This window comes from the organism of the source record quoted next, unplaced genomic scaffold (genome assembly GCF_019419815.1).
Source record: "Pyrus x bretschneideri cultivar Hongxiangsu unplaced genomic scaffold, Pyrus_bretschneideri_v1 Contig23, whole genome shotgun sequence".
Taxonomy (NCBI): domain Eukaryota; kingdom Viridiplantae; phylum Streptophyta; class Magnoliopsida; order Rosales; family Rosaceae; genus Pyrus; species Pyrus x bretschneideri.
The window spans coordinates 528,393-546,665 of record NW_025999535.1 but is presented as its reverse complement, the minus strand read 5'-3'; the positions used below and the strand labels follow the sequence as shown (position 1 = coordinate 546,665).

The window sequence follows — 18,273 nt, the reverse complement described above, 5'->3', positions numbered from 1 at the left end:
CGAGTCGGAGTCGCCTAATGCGACCTGTACGATAGGCTAGCACCTACTTGGATCCAAGGTGAGCGTACGGTGTAAGAGGTGAACATCACGTGAAGGCTAGCCCTGGCCCGGGGTGGGAGCACTAACACCGGGGTGCAGCAATGATAAACTCTAAATGAATATATGCATGCTAATATAATGCAACCATTTCAATCACACATAACTCACCTGAACTTACCTGCACCTCCCGTAGGATCATGTGGCATAATCACAATTCATAATAATGCATATTTCGATATAACTCAATCAAACCATGGCCTGCTATGCATAAATCAATTTTAAAAACGTTTTTGGCAACCACAAAGTTTTATGCATATATATATATATATATATATATAAACAAATGCCCACTCACAAATCATGTCGCCAGTCAAACCCGCCTTGTAGCATCGAGAATCCTTACAATGCATTTCGCGTAGAAACGAAACCATTTAGGTAAATACGCAACGTACTAATATATAAATGCGTTTTCATACAAAGTACGGCTAATAAAGAAACTATTTTGAAACAGTCGAATTTGGAAAATGGAGGGTGGATTCAGTCCGGCAAGTAAAAAAACCTAAGGAATGACCTCAGGTTTTCTCCCCCACGCGCTGTCGCGCGTGGCGGTCAGCAGCCCCGACTCGCCGAAAAATCCAACAAGTCCAACAATTCCTAAATTTTACAAGAATGAAGATCTCAATGAGAGGAACAACTTTCATACTTGTGACTAAGACCAATTTGGTCAAGAAAAACCCCAATTTCACTAAAACCATTTGGAATCCTAGAAATGGGTGGTTCTTGATTTGACTCCAAACAAGCTCCGACACCTCAACCAATGCATGGGCTTTGTTCCTGAGGTTGAGGGGAATCCATTGGTGGTGGTGTCGACGGTAATCGTTGTCAGAATCATTGAAAAAGGGAGAAAATCGTCTGGACAACGGTGGGTTTTGTGACTTAGATCTATAACATTGAGTTAGAAATTTAAAAATCCAACACTAGTGGGACGTTGGATTTGCCGAGAGCTTTCCATAGACACCGAAATCACCTCAAACATACGTCGGACGGAAGAGATATGACTGGGTCAAGGAACCAGGTTGGTTGGTTGGAAACAGATCAAGGTGATCCGGTGCACCTCTTCCCTCTCATTTCCCCTCATTTCTCTCTTCTCCCATTGGTCCCCCTTTCTTCTCCTCTCTCCTGACTGGGTAGCGCCCACCCTCCTTTATCATCTTTCCTTTGCATCTCCACCATCCATTTCCTTCTTTCCATTAATCCGGGCTACACATGTGGCATTCCAGATTTTGCTCCAAAAATCTGGAGCATTCCAAAAAATAATCAATTGACAATTTTGTCCTTGACATCGTTCGTTAATAACTCCTTCGTTATAGCTCCAAATTACGTTCTGCTCACGTCCACGTGTTCTTAGCGACGAGTACTATCTAAATACACCAAGAAAATGATTCTAACGTGACAAGACAAGGCGGTCAACAAAAGTCAATGTCTTTGCCTTGAAGGGAATTTTTCTTAATTTCACATTTTAAAATTATAAAAACCATAATTTTTTGGGACGGGTCGTTACATTTTATCCTTTATTAGGTCCCAAAATTATTTTTTATTAACTTTTTAAAGTTCAAAATAGAAAAAAAAATTAATGAAAACTAATAGTGGGGCCCCAAAAAGGATTTGTCGGTGTCTGAAATCTTGGGAATGTCCTAAATTAATTTTAGGAAATATGTGGTGCGAGTAGACAACTCTAACTTTGGATTACAACGAATGTTGTAAAAGTTCTTAAAATCGATTGGAAAATTGTTACGGAAAAAATTGAAATTTTTAGCTTTAAAAAATATTTTGTCTCGGAGTTAAGGAAAATATTGCAAGATGTTTGGACGTGATTCTACCGTTTATTAGGTTTCAAAACTATTTTTTATTGATTCTTAAAGTTGAAAATTACAAAAAGTATCTTTAAATATAGGTTTTAAATCGTTGATTTCAAGTGTTTAAATATGAATTATAATAGGTTTTGTACAGAAGAATATATTTTGAAGAACATGAAAATTATAGTTTGTTATTATGGTAAGAGAAATAAAAGAAAAAAAAACTGAAAAAGAAAAAAAAATAAAATGGGGGGATCGGTAAGAAGATACCGACTTAATCTGAGTATTGTCGCTAACATACTAGCAATATTGTCGCTACCACACTAGCAACTGATACTGTTAAGAATCAGTACCAAAGTACCGATCGTATATTTTTCTATTTTTTTCACCTTTTTTCTTTTTCCATTGAATATTTTTTCTTCCTACATTACTTTATTTAGATTGAAATTCCTTTAGATTAAGATTTCTATCCTTGTTTTCAGATTTTTTGACATGGATTATAAGAAAATTTTCATTAAAAACACATTTTCTAGAACATGAAGATGATAGTTTGGTGTTGTGGTATGGGAAAAAACAAAAACTAAAAAATAAAATAAAATTAATGGTTTAGACGCAGGGAGACGCAGCTCAAACTCATGCCCAAGCCCACAAACATTTTCTAGAACATGAATATAATATATATCTTGTATATATTATATATCTTACTTTCAAAAGTGCGATAATTCCGACTTTGGATCTTGAAATTCGTAAAAACCCTGTAATCGTCCGATCATCACAAAGAGAAAATAAAGTTACCTACATCCCTTCAACACCACTAATGCCAACTCCAATATCAGCTTCTTGAAGCATGCCAACGTCATTTGCACCGTCACCAACAAAAATTGAAATACAACTGTAACGAAACGTGACAATATTCGGATAGGAAAGGGAACCTCTCTGGATCCCTTCCACCAAGTCCACCAAGTCCACCAAGTCCACCAAGTCCACCAAGGCCACAAATGCGGGGCTTTGAAATTTGATCCAACGGTTAAAGTTATTGTAACTTTTAAAGTGAACCACTGTTTGTTGCTGTTTGATCAAATTTCAAAGACCCGGATTTGTGGTCTTTGTGGATTTGGTGGAAAGGATCAGGAAAGGATCCTTCTGTAACGAAACGTGACGGTATTCAAATAGGAAAAGGATCATCTCCGGATCCCTTCCACCAAGTCCACCAAGGCCACAAATTCGGGCCTTTGAAAGTTGATCCAATGGCTAAAGTTATTATAATTTTTAAAGTGAACTCCTGTTTGTAGCTATTTGATCAAATTTCAAAGGTCTGAATTTATGATCTTTGTGGATTTGATAGAAGGAATCCGGAAATGATCCCTTTCAATTTGGATAAACTAGAATAACGGTGTACCAATACGATATAAATTGATGTCATTATTAGGACTCCTATTGGCATTTGTTTTCAATGTGGTCTGAGCTTGTAGGGAATGAAGGCAACGTAAGGTTACATGAAGATCGGTCACAATCTTTGCCCGCACACGTGGCTGACTGTGATTCTGCTTTCTTGAGTCCCTTCTTCCTTTTGGTCAAACAAAAGTTAGAAAGTTAGAACCGTGCATAGTCATCACCTATGTCTTCTAGCTTCTGGATAACTTTGAGGGAATATTTCGTTGGAGTATTGTGGTTGTTGATAAAAACCAAAATGTTATTTCTATGTTTGGAAGAGAAAAACTACATAAAAATACAAAAAACTAAAAAGAAAAGCTATTGTATAACATTCTCAAAAAGAGAAAAATTCTGAAAAGATAAGGCATTCTCATGTGGGTGGCGTTGTTTCCCACTTGAAATCAACAATGGGCCTACTCTTTGAGTCTATACATACAATCCTCGCATTTGAGGATTTCTTTAAGGTATCCGTCGAGTTCATATATTGAGATACTTTAAGGACTTCTATTCTGACTCATTGGTAGCCTTTTGTCTCTAAATGTAAAGACTATACTGTTGTAGGAACTCCATTTAGGGTTCCCATTGGAGATGCTTTTATATTTTTGCCAACATTGTTATAAGCGGTTTTGATAACATTACTCTTTGACGTTAGAATGTGAGCAACTATACTGGATATACCCTAAAAACTAATTGGCAATGTTCCATAACATACTCAATCCAGATACGAGTGTTATAACAACGCTAAAAAATTACCAGTTAAAAATTTGGTTAGTTTAAGTATACGACGAGCTGTAAACTCTTGTCTTTTTATAATGAAAAAATATAAAACGCATTTGATGGTTAATTAAAATTTAAGTATTTGTCTAACACACTAATGTTACAGAAGGTAAATGTAAGATACGTCTGCCAACAATAGGTGGTGCGATCCCTCTCATATTAATAAAAAAAAAATAAATGGACCGTACATACTAACACTTGCCGGCCGGCCCAAAAGGAAAGCAGCTTCACTGAAATAGGCCATCATATTAACTAAATTTGAAAGAATAGAAAAGTAAAAATTGACAAAAACGACATCGTGCTTTGGAGATAGTACGACTAGAGCAAAAGACGGCCCGACGGCAGGGAGAGAGGACTAAGGGGCGGAGCTGAGAGTCTGAGATGGCGAGAGCACAAGTACTGAACGCGTACAAAGCTTTGCTACGAGCGACGCGGAAGTCCTTCGCCGGAGACGTGACGATGCTGAACGGCGCGGCGGCGGAGGTCCGCAAGAAGTTCGAAGAGAGCAGGCACGTGACGTCAGACGCGGAGATCCAGAGTCTCCTGGAACAGGCAGGCGAGGCCTCCCGTTTCGTCAGCGAAATGATCGTCCAGGCCAAGCTCAATTCCCGCGGCGGTTACGGTAAATCTTCACTTCCAATTCATCTCTCTCGTAAATCCGTTCCGTTGTTGAAGTTGTGGGAAGTACGTGTTGGAGAAGAATCGATGGCGTTTGAGTGCCTTGAATGTGTTTGTTAAAATGCTTGTGTGGGCTGCTTTGGTGTGCATTTTCTGTTAAATTTCAGTGATTGGTTTTTGTTGTGGTGCCGAAATCTGATTTGCTTTTTGCTTCAGTGAAGCTCCAATAAAATGGCATTAGTAAGTTAGTATAAGGAATGATTGAGGAGAGAAATGTTGGTACACCCGATGTCATTACAGCGGTATCTCGAGTCATTCACGCTACCTTTCTCGCATACTAGTTTTTCATATGCCAGATCGCGTGCTTGACTTGGGATACCGCGACAGAGACCCGGGATGTTGAGATTGGTGAGTTGTACATAATGTGTTTGCTTCTGTCATCAACAGCATTCCAAAGAGATTTGTTCAACGTTCAAACTCTTATTGAATTTTGCAGAAGTGAAGCCGGATAAAGATCATGCGGGAGCAACACTTGAGGTTCCTTCCGAAGAGCTTCTTCGCACCAAGTCTTGACTTGAGCAATGGTTTCTGCAAGTTTATGGCGGCGTGCTTACTGGTTTTTTGAGGGTTCAGGTGCTTTTGGGGGTTTTGTTCCATTTGATTGCTACCAAGTTTTCAAGAATTAAGTGAAGTTGAACCATTGTTGTTGAACAATTTTGTTCGTTTTCGATTAAATTTGTAACCGGTATTCTTTGTGCGCAGTTTTGGATTTTCATCCTTGCCAATCCATCAAATGAGTTGAACCAATCAAAAAGACTAAATTGCAGAAAGCAAACAATGCAATTGCAAATGAAAGAAGTAATGTGAAGTGATTGGATCCTCAAAACATATGTATTGATGGGTGCATCAAAATTTCAGTCTTTTAATAGACTGCAAACACTCAAATTGTTGACGATTACAAACGGAATATCAACGTATAACAGGAAAGACAGCTTCTGAAATTGTTAGTCTTCGTCGATATCTTCACCATCTTCTTCATCATTTTCCTCATCTTCATCATCAATTTCTTCATCTTCGTCATCGTTTTCCTCATCTTCATGGTTGTCTTCCTTTTTCTTCCCATCGCCATTTCCTAATCAAAGAAAAGCATAAGCATATAATTGTCACTCGTCTTCTCTTAATCATAATGTCATAGTGCAGACTCTGTCAAAATCACAAGAAATGTGCGACAGGATAAGATTAACGTACCATATTCACTGAAGATGACTCCACCGGTGCACAAACCTTCCTCAATCTTCATGAGTTGAAGAGTCATTCTGGGTCCTATCTCTTGAAGCTTGACGGCACTTTTAGAGGAAGCCCGATTAACCCTACCTAGATCATTAGCCAAAGTCACCGTCGCTGCCTCATCATCTGCTTCACTTTCTGATCCGTAACCAGCCCTTCGGAATAAGATAAAAGATCAAGTTTAATCCACTTTCAAAATGCAAACCCAATAATAGAAAACTAAATAACTAAAAAATTAGAGAGAGCGGGGGAAAGGAAATTGGGGGGGAGGCTTACTTTGTGACAAAGTCACTCACGTCTTGAAGATTTCTTAGATCAGGGACTTGATGGTTCTGAACAAATCTTCTTAATCTCTGGGAGACACCCACAGGCTGTAATCTTATGGAGTAATGCCGGAAATCAATCAGTTTTGTGTCCTTGTTGTAATTAAGCAACACTATTCTTTGGCATGAAGAAAGTTTCACCTGAAACATTCACAGCAAGACCACACTCAGCGGGGAACATAAATCCTTTTTAATCCGACAACTGGTTGGTATCATTTCGTGGACTTACAGTGTTAACATCAATGGCTGGAAAGATGTTCTGAAACAGTATCGTTGTGAGCTTCAAATGTTGCTCTCCAGTCCCAAAACCAGAAAGAACAATCTACGAAATGAAAAACAGTGTTCGTTAGAACCCATTTTATGATACCTTTTCATGAAACTTTAAACTAGCTGAATTTGCCTAAGCAGATTTCAACTGATTATGCATTAACTAAACTTCCATTCGAGAATGAAAGAGATAAAGGGGCATTTCAGTCTACTTTTCTTTCTTGCATATTGTGATAGACATGTAAGATTACCAAGGGGGCATTCTTAAAAAGATCTGCCGGGCATCTAGGACGCTTTTGAGACCGCGCAATATCAACCGCCAAAGAATACTCCTGTATCTTAAATGTAAGCGTTGGGCCTTGAGGTGTCCTCGCAACCCTAAGGTATGGTGCAGTTGGAGTTTTCGACAACATGAGGAAATGTGTAACCCCCATAGGCCCGGCTACATTCAGAAAGTCTCTAAGATTGTTCCGCCTCTTCTCCTGCAAAAACATTGCGGAAAAAGCTCAGCTCTTTACTTCATTCTTACTTCTCATTTTCATCAGCTCTTCAAATCAATTGAAATTTAAACAAATCAAATATCATAAAGCATTGCGAAATATATATAAAGACGGAACGAATATTTGCATACCTTAAGCTTAAGGGCAGTGTAGGGAAGCATGAGCTTCCTCAAATCAGCTTGAAGCTGCCTCAGAGGACCAGGCAACTTGCATCTGGAAAACACAAAGCTCCTTGGGATTTTATCCCCTGTGATATGGTCCACATTAGCCTGCTTCTTCGTCGAAACCGGCTTCACAAACACCTTCTTCTTCTGTTTTCAAATTTTCAAAAACACAACAATCAACTACGTTTCCGAGAAAATTAACAACAAACAAAAAACCTATTTCATTCAATTTTCTCGACATCCAAACAGAACCTCAAAATTTCAAGCTTACATTTTTGAAGCGAGCCATGGATTTCAAGAATATTGAGTTTCAGCGTTTGCAATTTCAGCTTCGTATCTTTGTGATTAATACTGCAAAAAATTAAAACAAAAATAATTATACGCATTTAGAGCACAGAGAGAGTGAATTTATGCTAGGGATTCGTCAAATAATTAAAACTAATTGAAAAATTAAACAAAATTACCTTTGGGCGTTTAGGGTTTTGGGGGAGCTCGGTCTCTGTGTGAGGTTTTAGACGAAGGAAGGTGATGACTGAGGAGAAACAGCGACGAGGATGCGCGAGGCAAATTAGGTTGTTTATTAGGCGCATCCGAACCGTTGAATCATACCAAGGAAATCAAGATGCAACGACGTCGTTGGGTACCTTAGGAGCGTTGGGTTTGGTTGGGCTGCTTCGGCCTATAATGTAAGCAACCCTAAGTTTGGTCCCATAAAAAGTGATGTGGCTTGCCTTTTAATTGAAGGGAACTTTAACAAAAAGTTCCTGATACTGTTCATTTTAATGAAAAATTACATTACATTTTTACATTAAAAAATCAATCCTGATACTATTTACTTTACCCTTTATTTTGTTATTATTGTTAAAACTCAAAGTTTTCAAATCCTTTTCATTAGTTTCCCCTTAATTCAATCCTAGGTCTTAAATCCCTTGGAGTGGCCTGAGATAGAATTGTGTGCTTAACTTTTAGAGTAAATTGTAGTAATGGTCTTTTAATTTTGACCCAATTGGAGAAATGGTCCCTCAACTAAAAATCCATTACCATTGGTTCCTCAACTCATCAAAACATGCAGCTATGGTCTCTCAACTAAAAATTCATTATCATTGGTTCCTTAACTTTAATTTAACTGGAGAAATGGTCCCTCAATTTTAATCCAATTAGAGCAAATGTCCGTCAACTTTAACCCAATTGTAGTAATGGTCATTCCAATATAAGTCATTTTAACAAAATTCTGACAAAGTTAATGAAAAAGACCATAGCTACATGTTTTAATGAGTTGAGGGACTCCAATTGTAGTAATGGTATTTCCAACATAACTCATTTTGCCAAAATTCTTACGAAGTTGACGAAAAGGACCATAGCTACACATTTTGATGAGTTAAGGGACCAATGGTAATGAATTTTTAGTTGATGGATCATTGCTCCAATTTAATTAAAGTTGAGGGACCATTGCTACAATTTAATCTAACTTTTATATTGTGGTTTTTAGACAAAATAGTCTGTGAGATTGGCGTAACTATTTGCTTTGGTCTCTGACAATGAAAACTGATAGAAGTGATCCCTAAGTTTGTCCATTATAAATCATTTTGGTTATTCCATAAAAAATATGTCAATATCCTCGTTAAATAGAGAGATTGGTTTGACAAAAAATTCGCTTAAAAATGTGGTTACGTGCTTGTTCACTTGACAATCTAACGAGAATATTAGCAGATGTTTACAGAATGACCAAAATGGTTTTTGGTAGACAAACTCAAGGATCACTTCTATAAATTTTATTGTCAGAGACCAAAATAAGGAGTTATATCAATCTCATGGACCATTTTAATTAAAAGGGTCTTCATATTATCAATAATAATGAAATCGACATGGTACATTTATTTGAGAAATTTTAAATCCGGTGATAACATGTTTTATAACATGAGTACATTAATACAATGTAACATTTATTACATGAGCACATTAATAACGCAGTGTATCGTTGCAACAATCCAACCAAAAAAGTACTCATCTGCATGTGATATGAAAAGATAATTGATACCAAGTGCCAAAGGAAACTAAATAAACGAGGGAAGTTGTGGAAGAAAAGGGTTTGGCTCGAGCTTTGGCTATCATGAGGAAAAAGAGAAAAATGTAATGATAGGGAGTGTGATAATGATACGTAGAACAAAACATTTTTTATGAAAGATCTAAATTAATTTATCCACGTGAAATAAGACTAATTGTTCTGATTCATTTGAACTAAACCAATCAGATATTTAGAGAGACGGATCAATAATCTACTCCTAACTACATAGATATTGTCCCAACTTAACCACATACTATTAGAACTTTATATTCAACATAATCTCCGTAACCTCACTTTATGTGGCTGCTAAAATTTAAATCCCTTGGAATATTTACCTTTATTTGTTTTCATATTAATCAATCTAACTTCTTGTAGTCTAAATTAATATACGAACATTCTGTTATGCTCTGAAGTACTATTCTAATTCTTTGTTCCGAAGTTTTTCATTCTTTAATTTTGATCATAGATACGATGAATTTAACAGTTAAAATACTAGAAAAAAACCGAAATATAAGATCCTATTAATCATAATAATATTCCCTGCAGCCCCTTCACATGATTTTCACCATTTCAACCTAAGATTTCTGCTCATCAATCATATCCCCTCTCTTTCCAGTTGGCATTTTTATTGCAATCATCAGCCTCTCGCCTATGAAAAAAGTTCCCACACTCTGGGACCCTGTATAATAAGCTAGCTCAACCCTCTCAGATTTCACCATCTTCTCCGATTTAACGCTCTTCAGTTCTTCGTCATACTTTATCTGTGGTGACGTAGGAATCGTACCATTCAAGCCTTTTCTTACAAGCTTTGCCTAGATATACAGAGAAAATTAAACAGGTTAAAATATTTTTTCCTTCAGCAATGAAAATGGCATCTTGTACGAATTACGTCTTCGTGTCACTCATTTTTCCTGTTATGTGGCTGAGTTTTTCCACTCAATTGGTATCTGGAAAAGGGAACAAAAGCTATGTTGAAGAGGCCTGCAGTGTGACCAGGTATCGAGACCTTTGCATCCACTCACTGGCATCGTTTTCGACGTCGGCCAAGAACAGCCCTAGCAGGTGGGCACGAGCCGGGGTTTCAGTTTCATTGAGCGAGACCAAGAGTGCTGCTCATTACTTGGTAATGTCAAAATTTCATAGAGAAACGAGTGGGCCTACTACTAATTAACACCGATGGTTGTTCTCAACTGATGTTTAACCACTTGCTAATACATGCATAAGTGCGGGGTTTTATCAAAAAATAATAATAATAATTGGTGCTATTATTAGTAGTAGAACAGTTCACTTATATATTTGTATTTTGTTTTGTCAAGTTTCTGACGTGTAGATTTGTTACATTCTTCAACAGGTAACTCTGAAAAAGCACAGGCGTCGTATGCAAGGGAGAAACAAAGTTGCTTTGTCCGACTGCATTGAGTGCTTTGGGAACGCGATCGACGAGCTTCACAAATCACTCGGTGTTCTCAGGACGCTTACTAAAACGACATTCGACTCGGAAATGGCGGACCTGAAAACCTGGCTCAGTGCTGCCCTAACTGATGGATACACTTGCTTGGATGGCTTTGAGGGCCAGAAAGGAAAACAAGTCAAATTGCTACAAAAGACGGTTTCGAAAGTTACTCATATCACCAGTAATGCACTGGCTCTTGTTAACAAACTTGCGACTACTGGCTTGGGAAGCCTTCCTAATTTGTAGGAAGAGATTATGACTATATATGTTGTTATGTTGTGTTTAATTAAAGGTTTTTAAAAGATGCTACGTACTAGTTGGACTGCGGAATGTAGCTTAGTGTCTACAACCATAAGCGGACTAGGCGAATTTAAATAAATTATTATTATATCATATAAATAAATGTCTATCTACACTTATATCATATAAATAAGTGTCTATCTACACTTAAAATAAGAGAAAATTAGAATGCCCTACATCTTTTCTATAGTTGTTAGATTAAACATTCATCCCTTTAAAGATTTGATTAAGGTGCATTGATCAATTGTCACCTCAATAATTTTATATTTATATAATTTTCATGTCATTAATTTAAATGCATTTATATAAAGGCATAAGGTAGCTTAGCAACTAATTGCCTATAATATAAGAATTTAATTTCATCAATCCCCTTCTACACATCAAATGACATTTTTTTAATAAAATAAAATAAAAAATTAATTAACTAATTCCTCATTACCTTATTATCAGTATTTTAAAAAAAAAATCTCTTTCTATTAAAAATGTCTCAATATGAAGTCTTCAATACATATTTTTTCACATATAGATATATAAAAGGATATACTTAAAACTTATGGTACATTTGAAAACAAAAGTATCGACTTTTGGTACATTTAGATTTCAAATGTACCGAGAAACCAAATGTACAAAAAAACCCAATGTACTATAAAACCAAATGAACCCATTGTTATGTTATTAATCCTTTTGGTACGTTTAGATTTCAAATGTACAGAGAAACCAAATATGCCCATTGTCAAGGAACCATTTTGGTACGTTTAGATTCCAAATGTATCAAAAGACCAAATAAACAAAAAATCACAAATGTACCACAAATCCAAATGTCTCTATCAGATAACCCTTTTGGTACATTTACATTCCAAATGTACCGAGAAATACAAAAAATCAAACCCACTATAAAACTAAATGTGTCCATATTATAGGTAAATAGACATAGCTATATAATCATACAAATCTTTATTATGTGTTGGTCTTCTAAATAATAAAATCTGACAATTGTTTTTTATAAATATTCTATTCTATTCACAAAAAAAAAAAGAAGTAAAATTATAACAAACAATAAAAAAAATTCATAGAGATGGATAATAAATGCATAAAAATAGGGATAAGAGGACAAGAAAAAAAAATGAAATGTCCAGGAAAAGTCATGAAAAACTAAAATTCTAAATAAAATTGAACTTACGTGAAAAACTGAAATTAATAACCAAAATTTTAGGAAAAATGTTTGATCAAATTTTCAAAAGAACTGTGCCACATCCCGGCCCGGGCCGGAACTGACACACCCCGACCCGGAAAGTCCACTAGGATTCCGAATCAAGCTGTGCTGGCCGACACCTAGAAGGTGACGAAGCCATAAAAGGTGATAATGTGTAAAATGTGAATAAATTTAAACTTAAAAGTGCCTATATACACAAATACACGGTGAGTGCGTATGGACTTATTTCTCGCATGATACAGAGCATAAGTAAGCATAGTAAGGTAAGATAATGATTATACTATATAAGGAGCCATCTGAACTGAGAGTGCCACAAGTCCTTGTCGATACGGAACTTTGCTATTAGAACCTGGAGCGGTGCAAAAATAGAAAATGTGAGTGGTCAAAACAAAGATTTTCAAAATCATTTCTATTATCAAAGTTAGTAACCCCTCGCCGTAAAACATGTATAGTTTCCAACAAATCATACTACGTAAAAGTATGAAATCAAAAGTATACTAATAGTAAACCCGGAAGTATACCACTATCCAGCATCTCATTAGCAATATAAATAATTATGTGCTTAATAAACGATACTAACATGCAAGTTAGAATATCTATGGTGACCTGTACAACTGTACACATATATCACATCAATCAATGTTAGCACATAAGTTGGAGTCACCTGTAGTGACCTATACAACTTATATGTATCTTATCACATTTCTCATCATTTAGTTCATATATCAATTCCTGCACACGAGTCGGAACTACCTAAAGTGGTCTGTACAATAGGTTGGGTGTAAATAAATACGTTCAAGTGCTATGATCATGTGAAGGCTGTGCGAAGTATCGCAAGTCACCTATGAGTCAGAACCACCTAAAGTGGTTTGTACGACAAGCTGACACCTACCTTGGATCCAAGGGGAACGTGTGGTGCGGGAGGTAAACAATCACGTGAAGGCTAAGCCCTGGCCACGAGCAGAGCACTAACATCGAGGTGCAGGTTTATGAGCTCTAACATATCTCAACACAATCATACTCACTACTATCACTATCATCAACATGTACTCACATGAAACTTACCTAAATGTCTACAGCATCATTTGGCGCTTCAAAGCATTCACAATAATTAGGTTCAGGTAATATGGACATGAATATGCCATGATGTAAATCTGAAATTCAACCATATCATAATACTTCCATATATATAAACATATATACAAATGGCATGAAATGCATAAACTATAACACCTCACTCCTGAAAGATTTACTTTCAAGAGTAATCATCGATGATAAGTCCAATTAGACACTAGTTAGATTAACTATCATTACTTACCTTTCCTTACTTCAATTTCTTGATTCTTTACATCTTAATTTATGACCAACATTTAACTACCAAAACCTAAGGTTATAACTTGCATTTTCTACCAATCTCCTTCACACTATTCAATTTCTCAAACAAGGCTATTGTCTCAATTATTTAGTCTCATTTATTGTATGGCTACATCTAACATCTCGTTAGACTGCCTACGTACCCTAAACAGGGATCAAGTCATTCGTAGTTCACATCCATTATTTGTAGGTGACATGCATAAATCAATTTAAAAGTGTTTCTGGAACTATTAATTATATGCCTATGATAAAAGGAATAGACCCACTCACATGGAGTCCACGCTATGACTCTCTAGCATACGCATCGAGGCGTCCCGAATGATTAGCGCCTATGGCCAAGTCTAATTTTGCCGAGAAACACCTCAATTTTACATAATTCCGCCGAAAACCCTTAAGAGGGTGTGATTCGATTCGACCTCCATGCTCACTCCAACGCCTCCACAAGTGTTTAGGCTTTGTTCCTGAGGTTGAGGAGAGTCTATTTGTGGTGGTAATTGGAGGAGGTAGCTTCAAATTATGGTGGAATGAAACCCAAACCGTGCGCCTCTTTTTTGCACGGTTTGACCCAAAATTCACCAATTTCCACACAATTTTCACATGAAAATGGAAGAGGGATCAGTTGGCGTTATGGTAAGGGTCATTTTTGCACTAACCTTGTCGTCCAAGGTGACCGGAGATGGGAGAATCCACCAGGTCGGGTTGAGGGAAACCTGGTTTCCCCCTTTTTCTTTTCTCCCTCCTTTCTCCTCCTTGCTCTCTTCCCTGGTTGGTCCCTCACTTCTCTTGTCTTCCTAATTGGACAGCAACCCTTCCCTTCTCCTCCTTTCTTCTTCTCCCCCCATTCTTTTTCTTTTTCTTCCCCCTTTCCGTCACATGCACACGCACACACTCACACACACACCCACTGTCCTCCTTTTTAGGATATATTAAAATAATATAAATAGAATAGTTATTTCTTCAAAATACTTTCGGTTCTTAATTTCAAATTCACTTCCGCTTGCGCTTACTCGTTCATATCGTCGAGTACTTCAGGAATATACTAAAAGAATATTTAGTACGTCTCACAACACTTTGGTCAATGAAAGTCAAAACCTTCGCCTCTAGGGCATTTTTGTAAATTCACATTTTAAAATTTATAAAATAATAAAATTTGAAATGGATTGTCACAAGTGTGTGTTTAGTCTAAAAAATTAAAAAACGAGGCGCCTATATCAAAACTATATAGGAAGAGATTATGACTATATATGTTGTGTTTAATTAAAGGTTTCTATAAGATGCTATGTACTTGTTAGACTGCGGAATGTGGCTTAGTGTCTACAACCAGAAGCGGACTGGGCGAATTTAAATAAATTTATTATTATATCATATATATAAGTGTCTATTGACACTTAAAATAAAGATAAAATGCTATACATACCAATAAATTCAGTAAGTAAATATACAATTTAAAAGCTAAACAAGCCAATAAGCTCAGTAAGCAAATTAACAAATTACAAATATAAGAACAGTTTTCACAACTGAAATTAATTTAACAAATTCTTTTCGGTAGGTTACCTTTTACCACTTTGACTTAAATAACCATTTAGTGTGCTGCCTACACTACCTAGTCCCTCCTCGATTTTAGTGATCATTTTATTCAAAATTGCCACGGAACTCCAATGTCTACCACTTAAGTGCCGCCTAGGCTGATTTTTAAAATACTAGTTTAATTAACATATGATTGGGTGGTGGTAGGTTTAGGGTTTTGCAGAATATGACTAATATTATGAAATAAATAAAAGCAAAGAGACATAATTGCATAAAGTGTGCAATGGAACAGTTTGGGGTCTACAACAAAATTTGATCTTGATTTTGTCTTCAATGTGTAAGAATACATTGATGCTAGTAGTGATTCCCAATGTCTTGTAGCGACTATTGAGCCACAAAAACCTCAATCTAATTGCATATTGTTGTGTAACGAACAACATGCACCACAAGAAAAGTGAGCACCAACTACCTTAATTAGTAATTATTTTAGTAGCTGTTATTGGAGTAATAATAATATTGTTAATGAGAAAATAGTGGCAAAAATTCAAAAAAAAAAAATATATATATATATATATTAATGCATTAGTCACCATTATGGTTTAACTATTACTTATTTTTTACTTTTGGCACAATTTTCTCATTTGCAACATCATTGTTACCAAAGCAACAACTACTAATTAAACAGTTACAAATTAGAGTAATTGTTGATCACTTTTCTTGTAGTGATAAATGATTAGCAAATCTATCAACATATTACATTCAACTTAACCACCTGAATTTATTATCTGAATCTATCATATATCTAACTAACAATCAGCTGCTTTCAATATCATGGCAATGAAATCCTAAACTAAGTGTCATATTGAATGTTTGTGAAAAATCACCAGTTCAACCGATTTCAACGAGGATGTCACGCTGTCCAACATCCAAGTAGTCACGTTCATGACTTTAAAAGACTCAACAACCTTAACAATCATGATAAACTACTGTTTGACCATAGGTAATTCCAGGAGTTGGAGCTGGGATCAACAAACACCAGGTCGGTGTGTGATGCGCGGCGTGTAATCTATCACGTCAACACACCTGTGGTTGCAAAAGAGGAATTGAGTCCTCTCCGGATTTCCATGTCCCGAGCCAGCAGATTTAGAGATTCGGATTATTCATTTTAAATCTACAGTCCTCATTAGTACATCTTGCACGGACAAGAATCCGGCTGTATTTTCCCCTTAAACAGCCCTCATCTTTGAATCTGCTGACTATGAAATCCGAAGAAAATCTCGGTTCGCAAATGAGGCCCATAAATTCGGCCAACATTTGTTGTTGCAGATCTTATTTTCTTCTTCATGTTTGCAGTGGTAGGTACGACTCAACGTCGTCGTGTGGAAAGTTAATATTACCAAACAAACAACGTGAAACTACAAACATACAAAATATATGTGTACGTTTTTATACTGTTTTTTTTTTTTTTTTAGTTAACGAGCAATTATTGAAGTTGTTGGCAAGGCTTTGTTAATACGTAACATGAAGGCGACAAATGAAGACTGTATTTGGTAATAACACACAGATTTCTCAGCTTCAATCGGTTCTCAAATTTGGTCTTTCCATTATTACGCATGTAATTGTGCTAAAAGTCCAAGAAGGAGTGGGAGATCCGCCAAGTACAAGAAAGAAAAGGAAAAGTTTAGCTTTCCTTGCCGACAATGAGAATTCCTCATCCAAGTCCTAATTGGATTGGTTAACTCCTTACTCCTAAAAGTTTGTAATCATATAAATATATACATTCACCGCAATAGATTTTCCGTGACGAAATCACCGACTAATTCTTTTAAAATTTTAATATAAAAAAAACACACACACGCACACATTGAGAACAGACCGTCCTGAGAGAGAGCTATTCAAACTTCCACCGGAATTACGACGAGGATTGTGCAGCCTTGGAGCCAAGTTGGAGTTTCGAATATTCTTTCATGTCATCAAATTCAACCATGTCTTTCCTTAGATCAATCATGAACCAAGTCTTTATTTTATATTAATCTCAATTAACTTTTATGTTGAGTAATTGTTATTATGCTTTATTGTTATTAAATAACTAGTCATTATTTGTGTGTATAACTAAATTGTGATTTTTTTAAAGGAGGACAACTGGTGGCAAGCCATGGTTATCCATTTCTTTCGGGGACCGAGAAGGCTCACAGAGGTATTTCAGCATCCCCTGACCACATGTCTGGCTTCCACACCAGCAACGGGTTTCGAACCCGAGACATGTTGAGTTTAGGAAAAAGTTTCTCATAAAAATTACCAAGAATTATATAATCGAGTAGATATGTTGATTATGATTTGTACAATTTCCTACAATTATTCATTGTGCGTATAGGGCTTTCAATTATCTAAATATGTGGCTAGACCTAACTGTGAGACTTGTCAACTTTGGATTGATATCATACAACTTCAACTTTTATAAACTTGTTCCACATCTTGAAATTAAGGACATTAAATTTGAAAGTCTGCCTTTTCAAGAAATCAACAACGTTAGTTTTGGAAAAAAAATAGTCAAGCATTTTTTCATTGCTAATAAAACAACTTGCTTGTGAGGTTTAGAGTTTGCGTTAGGCAGACTTCAACTTCGATCTTTTTACTTGATAATATTGGAAGTCGTTTTCCAGGAAGAAAATTGACAGCAAGTTAATCGACCTTAGTGCTTGGAGTGCATGGACGGCCCCCATGTCAGTTCATCTTTTGTGTTTTGTGTAACCTTGATAGGTCAATTTATTCGCAGAAATCTATATGTCAAACAAATAGAACGGTCAATTTTTATGCGTTGGACAGTTTTACTTTTAACATAAAAACTATTTCTACCGGCCGAAAATAAGTGGTAAGTGATGACATAACCAATGTGAAGTGATGGCATCACCATTGTTAATTATGAAAGGTGTGTTTGTGGTTTTACTAACACGTCATCAATGAACTTTGAATTTCTAAATGGATCTTATTAGTCAAGTGAATTTAAAATTTAACTTAAAAGAAATGATTGAATTTAGAGATTATTCAAAACTCCATAGACGACGTATCAGTAAAT

General features: G+C 36.2%; 3 protein-coding genes across 4 annotated transcripts; 2 read left to right on the top strand and 1 right to left on the bottom strand.

Moving 5' to 3' along the window:
- The first annotated feature begins 4,362 nt into the window (after positions 1–4,362).
- Positions 4,363–5,485, top strand: LOC103928427 (mitochondrial zinc maintenance protein 1, mitochondrial-like). The gene is made up of 2 exons (XM_009337468.3): positions 4,363–4,728; positions 5,221–5,485. Exons 1-2 carry the CDS (start codon positions 4,488–4,490, stop codon positions 5,295–5,297), a joined length of 318 nt encoding a protein of 105 aa, XP_009335743.2. The 5' UTR covers positions 4,363–4,487; the 3' UTR covers positions 5,298–5,485.
- Positions 5,486–5,596: 111 nt separating this feature from the next.
- On the bottom strand, positions 5,597–7,878 carry LOC103928373 (peter Pan-like protein). Of its 2 annotated transcripts, none has more exons than XM_009337403.3 (8): positions 7,730–7,878; positions 7,537–7,616; positions 7,233–7,412; positions 6,853–7,083; positions 6,564–6,656; positions 6,288–6,475; positions 5,973–6,166; positions 5,597–5,856 (listed from the first exon to the last, which is right to left on the bottom strand). In XM_009337403.3, exons 2-8 carry the CDS (start codon positions 7,552–7,554, stop codon positions 5,729–5,731), a joined length of 1,032 nt encoding a protein of 343 aa, XP_009335678.2. In that variant the 5' UTR covers positions 7,555–7,616; positions 7,730–7,878; the 3' UTR covers positions 5,597–5,728. The 2 variants fall into 2 exon arrangements, with proteins under 2 accessions (XP_009335678.2, XP_009335679.2); XM_009337404.3 differs by having other exon boundaries at positions 7,233–7,409.
- A 2,155-nt stretch (positions 7,879–10,033) lies between these two features.
- On the top strand, positions 10,034–11,253 carry LOC103928375 (pectinesterase inhibitor 6-like). Its single transcript, XM_009337406.3, has 2 exons — positions 10,034–10,453; positions 10,682–11,253. Exons 1-2 carry the CDS (start codon positions 10,193–10,195, stop codon positions 11,027–11,029), a joined length of 609 nt encoding a protein of 202 aa, XP_009335681.1. The 5' UTR covers positions 10,034–10,192; the 3' UTR covers positions 11,030–11,253.
- The last annotated feature ends 7,020 nt before the right edge of the window (positions 11,254–18,273 follow it).